This window comes from Cervus canadensis, chromosome 10, assembly GCF_019320065.1.
Source record: "Cervus canadensis isolate Bull #8, Minnesota chromosome 10, ASM1932006v1, whole genome shotgun sequence".
Lineage (NCBI taxonomy): Eukaryota > Metazoa > Chordata > Mammalia > Artiodactyla > Cervidae > Cervus > Cervus canadensis.
The window spans coordinates 45,323,526-45,329,715 of NC_057395.1; the positions used below are offsets into that span (position 1 = coordinate 45,323,526).

A 6,190-nucleotide genomic window follows, 5' to 3' on the forward strand; every position below is an offset into this window, starting at 1 on the left:
GGAAAGATTGAAGGTGGGAGGAGAAGGGAATGACAGAGGACGACATGGTTGGATGACATCACCGACTCAATGGACATGAGTTTAAGTAAACTCTGGGAGTTGATGATGGACTGGGAAGACTGGTGTGCTGCAGTCCATGGGGTCATAAAGAATTGGACACGACTGATTGACTGAACTGAACTGAACTGAAAGCAGCAAAGAGTAAAGGTCACCAAGAGAACTTGGCAGTTGAGCCAAGTGATTTGAGATAAAGTTTTAGGGTGTTTCCAGGAAGTTCCATTCCATTAAGCTTTATCATAAATGTGATTTGCAGTTTTTTTTCCCTTTCTGTGGGTTGACTTTTCACAACCTTTGTATTAAGTTTCCTTTGATGCAAAAACATTTTGAATTTTGATGAGTACTGATTTACCTGTTTTTTCTTCAGTTGCCTGTGCTTTGGTGACATATCCAAATCTAGTGTCATGAAGCTTCCGTTCTAGTTTTTCTTTTAAGAGTTCCATATTTGTGTCTTGTATGTGTGAATCTTTGCTGCATATTGAGGTTTATGTGTCTGGGGAGCGAGTGTGTTCACAATTGGGCACCTGAAACAAGTGCAAAATACCCAGTCTTTGCAGATTTGTGCCATGCCCTGACTGGCCTTCACTAGTTAACTTGGCATGCTTTCGTCCTGCGATTAGCCCAGTAGTCAAGCTAAGGGCACTCAGTTCATATCTGAGTGAGTCAGCATCTTGCCTGGAGGAGGTGTGCCTCTTTGATTCCCCTGAATGTATGGCTGTTTTAAAATGCCCTCTGTCCCCAAAATCCACACCCCAGTTCTACTCAGGGCTTTATATGCTCTAGTCTATGTATCCACCCTTACTTCCTTGTCCCTGGCACCATGTATATAGTCTCCCCTGCAACAGTAATGAGCTATTGCAGCTGTTCTTCAGTTTAAGCCTAGATTTAGGTGAAACAGACACCAGTCTTCAGGCAGCCCCCAAACAGAACACTGCATTAAGGTTTTTGTGATCAGTCTGGTTTGCTGGAGGCAGCTGGGAACAGAGCTGATACCCATTATAGATCAAGACTTCACTGTTCAAGTCAGGGGAGAGGTAAGTGTGAGAAAAAACACAATAAAATGTCCTTCCTCTCAGTTCTGGGATTTTCCTGATTGTGTGTTCAACGTGTTCCTGTAGACTTCTACTGTTTGACTGATTTCAGAGGTCCTGTGCGGTTTTTCATCTGGTTTCTGATTGTTACATTTCTAAGGGAGAACTCAACACTTCCTAGCTCACCATTTTGCTGACATCACTCCATGTGTTATATTTTATTTGACTTCACAACATCCCATTGTATCAATGCATCTTGATCTCCCTAACTCTGTCCATTTGTTACAATTTAACCTGTGTACAGGTTCTTCATTTATGACTAACCATTGAGCAAGATAGTAAAGTATATGAACTCATTATCATTTCCATTATGATATCTTTCTAAAGGCTATGTAACTAAGTCAAAGAATTAACCCCTGTAAGGGTCTTTTTTGCACAATGCACATGATATCCAAAAACTATTAATAATCAATCTCCAATAAACACATTGTCATAATTTGTGGTTTTGATATTCTTTTCAGAATCTCACCACTGTTGGGTCTAGATAGAACATAATTATCCTGGTGGGAAATGTAAAAAGGCAAATTTATTGTCCTTTGGTTTTCTTTATTAAGAAATAAGATTTTATAAAATGTTTATTAAACACTCGCTTAAATTGTGTGGTTCTGTGAATGTGTGTGTGTATGTATGGTAAAAGAGTTAAATTTTTTCAATTGATGTTTGATAAATATTAAGCTTAATATTGGAAAAATGAAAAAAAAATTGTGTGGAAGTTTCTAGTTTAACATATGGTCAATAATTTTTCAATCTCATTATTATATAATTTAAAATTGCATTGATAAAGAAGCAAACAAGTTAATTGGCTTCAATCCTCTTCTTATGCCCTGGGTATTGGTTTCACCTTGCCCCTCCTACAATGTATCTGCTAACATTGGAGAGTGCAGCTGGGGCGTGACCATCCTGGTGTTTATCAATTGTGAAGACAGAAGGGAAAAATCAGAACCTGCTTAGTCAGAGAAATGGCAATGGATCCCAAAAATCAGAAGAAAGTGAAGCTTAATGATGGCCACTTCATTCCTGTTCTGGGATTCGGCACTTTCGCACCTCCAGAGGTAAGAGTAGTGATTTGGGGTTGAGATATAAATAGTAAGTGGAGGTAACATGAATGGAAGAGAACTTGGTCTGTCAAGCACTGAGCTCCTGTGTGACTCTGGGAGGATCTTGTTGTTCCACTAACCAGGCTAGAACCATGCCCTGTGAAAGGGGAGAGAGCATCCAGTCTCCACTCTGCATCAGGGTCTGAGGCTGTGCTCACCTGCAGATTACTCTGGGTTTCTGTGTCTTTCCCAGTTTGTCAGAAGAGGTGAGACTCGGCTGTCTAGAACACTGACTGTCAGCTGTTTGGCTTTGAGGGCGATTGCAATGGTGGGGTTTCTCTGTATATTTCATTCCAGAACTCTTCCCTCCTTCCAAAGCAGGTATTTGAGGTGGAAGGTCCTGAAGATGAGGTGACTGAAATCTAATGGGAGCGACTTGCTTTTCTACTGGGGGATACTTGCTCAGTCCAGGCGACACACGGCAGCTATGCTTTGCCTTGTGATTCTTTTTCTGCTTGGAAACTTTTTCTGATGGGAAAAAGTTTGAGGGGATAAGCTACATTATACATTTGAGGGGATAAGCTACAATCTTACAGGACAGGCTTTGTACTCTATCCTTGGGTTTTGTAGTGTCTTTTTATTAGAGTATAGTTCTCAGTCCTTGGGCATAAGAGGGACTAGTGGACAAGTCTCTAGACTGGAAGCCAGAAAATTTGCTGTCCATCTTGTCTTTAGAGTATTGTAGTTGTGACAAGGGACTGGTCTTTTTAAACTTTGAATCTCACTTTTCTAATTCATAGAATAGAAGAAAATATTCAGAGACATTTTGCAGACAAAAAACAGCGATTGTTCACTTTGCAAAATGTGGTGAGTGGAGGGAAGGGTCCAGGCTAGTACTGAGGCTCCCTGGTTCATTCCGCAGTACATCCCACAAGGCACGAGATCATCAGGAAAACCAGGACTAGACCCAACAGGGGGAACTTGGAGCAAGCATCTACCTCCTTGGAACATGAAAGATCCTGGATTGCAGAAACATATTGAAATATTATTCAGCTTGAAAAGGGAAGTTATTTCCACCATTTGCAACCACACAGGTGAATCTGGACAATAGTAAGCAAAGTGAAATAAACCAGAAATAGAAAGACAAGTACAGCATTTTGTCTTCAAAGATAGAATCTAAAAAATTGAACTGATAGAAACAGAGTGTAGAGGAATGGCGACCAGAAGCTGGGGACAAGGTTAGGAAAAATGGAAAGATGTTGGTCAAAGATCCAGACCTTTTGTAATGCGATGAATGTCTGGAGACCTGATGTACAGCATGGTGACTATACTTAAATATAATGGATTATATTTTGAAATTTTATAAGAGAATAGATATTAAGTATTCTCACAAACACTCCCCAAAGTTAGCTATGTGAGATGAAGGATCTGTTAACTAGCTTGATTGTGTTAATCATTAACAATAGATAGTTACATGAGAACATCACTTTGTACAGATTGAATAGATACAGTTTTCCTTTGGCGTTTTCTGTGTGATGTACTGGTAGACACAGGTCTTAGAAGCTTTTTCCTGGTTTCTTGATGCATTTCAGTTCAGTTCAGTTGCTCAGTCATGTCCAAACTCTTTGTGACCCCATGGACTGCAGCACGCCAGTCGTCCCTGTTCATCACCCATCTGTCAGAGCCTGCTCTAACTCATGTCTATCGAGTTGGTGATGCCATCCAATTATCTCGTCCTCTGTCATCCCCTTCACCTCCTGCCTTCAATTTTTCCCAGCATCAGGGTCTTTTCCAACGAGTCAGTTCTTCACATCAGGTGGCCAAAAATTGGAAATTCAGCATCAGTCTTTCCAATGAATATTCAGGACTGATTTCCTTTAGGATTGACTGGTTTGATCTCCTTGCAGTCCAAGGAATCTTCGATAATCTTCTGCAACACCACAGTTTAAAAGCATCAGTTCTTTGGTGCTCAGCTTTCTCTATGGTCCAATTCTCACATCCATACGTGATACTGGAAAAACCATACCTTTGACTAGACAGCTCTCTGTTGGCAAAGTAATGTCTCTATTTTTAATATGCTGTCTAGTTTGTTCCTAGCTTTTCCTCCAAGGAGCAAGGGTCTTTTATGTCTTCATGGCCACAGTCACCAATTGCAGTGACCTTGGAGCCCAAGAAAGTAAAGTCTGTCACTGTTTCAATTGTTTACTCATCTATTTGCTGTAGATGTTTATTGATACCACCTTTAGGTAATAGGATCAGTAGTTTGGTGAATGGTGCTTATTAGTAACTCGTTTTTACACACATACTTGTATCGTACATCTAGTACATGTCTCCTCCCACCATGCCCCCCACCCCCGCAAAGAGAATAATTGTAACTTTCTCATTATTGGTGTGTTCAAATTTTAATTTTACATTAAAGTTGCTTTAAGAAATATATATGAAGTTTGCTTTAAAAATAGGGTCTTTTATTTTGCAAGGTTATAGTGAAATGAAAATGAAAATTAAGGAGTAACAGAGGACTTTAAAAGAAAATTTAAAAAAAGAAAAAAGAAAAAAATTTTAATTAAAAAATAGTAATAATATATGAGAAAAAATTAAGGAGTAATAGAGGAGTAATAGAGGACTATAAAAGAAAATAAAAGAAGAAAAAGGGAAAAAAATTAATTTAAAAATATTAAAAATAAATATGGAAATGAAATTTAAGGAGTCATAGAAGAGTAATAGGGAATTTTATTTTATTTTATTTTTATTAGTTGGAGGCTAATTACTTCACAACATTTCAGTGGGTTTTGTCATACATTGATATGAATCAGCCATAGAGTTACACTTATTCCCCATCCCGATCCCCCCTCCCACCTCCCTCTCCACCCGATTCCTCTGGGTCTTCCCAGTGCACCAGGCCCGAGCACTTGTCTCATGCATCCCACTGGGCTGGTGATCTGTTTCACCATAGATATATACATGGTTCTTTTGAAATATCCCACCCTCACACTCTCCCGCATTAGAGTTCAAAAGTCTGTTCTGTATTTCTGTGTCTCTTTTTCTGTTTTGCATATAGGGTTATCATTACCATCTTTCTAAATTCCATATATATGTGTTAGTATGCTGTAATGTTCTTTATCTTTCTGGCTTACTTCACTCTGTATTAGGGGCTCCAGTTTCATCCATCTCATTAGAACTGATTCAAATGAATTCTTTTTAATGGCTGAGTAATATTCCATGGTGTATATGTACCACAGCTTCCTTATCCATTCACCTGCTGATGGGCATCTAGGTTTGCTTCCATGTCCTGGCTATTATAAACAGTGCTGCGATGAGCATTGGGGCGCACGTGTCTCTTTCAGATCTGCAGTTTCCAGTGTGTATGCCCAGGAGTGGGATTGCTGGGTCATATGGCAGTTCTATTTCCAGTTTTTTAAGGAATCTCCACACTGTTCTCCATAGTGGCTGTACTAGTTTGCATTCCACCAACAGTGTAAGAGGGTTCCCTTTTCTCCACACCCTCTCCAGCATTTATTGCTTGTAGACTTTTGGATAGCAGCCATCCTGACTGGTGTGTAATGGTACCTCATTGTGGTTTTGATTTGCATTTCTCTAATAATGAGTGATGTTGAGCATCTTTTCCTGTGTTTGTTAGCCACCTGTATGTCTTCTTTGGAGAAATGTCTGTTTAGTTCTTTGGCCCATTTTTTGATTGGGTCATTTATTTTTCTGGAATTGAGCTGCAGGAGTTGCTTGTATATTTTTGAGATTAATCCTTTGTCTGTTTCTTCATTTGCTATTATTTCTCCCAATCTGAGGGCTGTCTTTTCACCTTACTTATAGTTTCCTTTGTAGTGCAAAAGCTTTTAAGTTTCATTAGGTCCCATTTGTTTAGTTTTGCTTTTATTTCCAGTATTCTGGGAGGTGGGTCATAGAGGATCTTGCTGTGATTTATGTCGGAGAGTGTTTTGCCTATGTTCTCCTCTAGGATTTTATAGTTTCTGGTCTTACATTTAGATCTTT

The 6,190-nt window shown here is 39.3% G+C and overlaps 1 protein-coding gene across 2 annotated transcripts in view; it reads left to right on the forward strand.

Moving 5' to 3' along the window:
* Positions 1-878: 878 nt before the first annotated feature.
* LOC122448455 (dihydrodiol dehydrogenase 3-like) overlaps positions 879-6,190 on the forward strand; it is a 24,103-nt gene continuing 18,791 nt past the window's right edge. Inside the window, exons 1-2 of one of the 2 annotated variants that reach the window (XM_043479769.1) lie at positions 879-1,091; positions 2,026-2,200. In XM_043479769.1, the coding sequence (XP_043335704.1) occupies positions 2,108-2,200 (93 nt within the window). In that variant the 5' untranslated portion in view covers positions 879-1,091; positions 2,026-2,107. The remainder of the gene's footprint in view (positions 1,092-2,025; positions 2,201-6,190) is intronic. The other variant, XM_043479770.1, reaches the window with a different exon arrangement.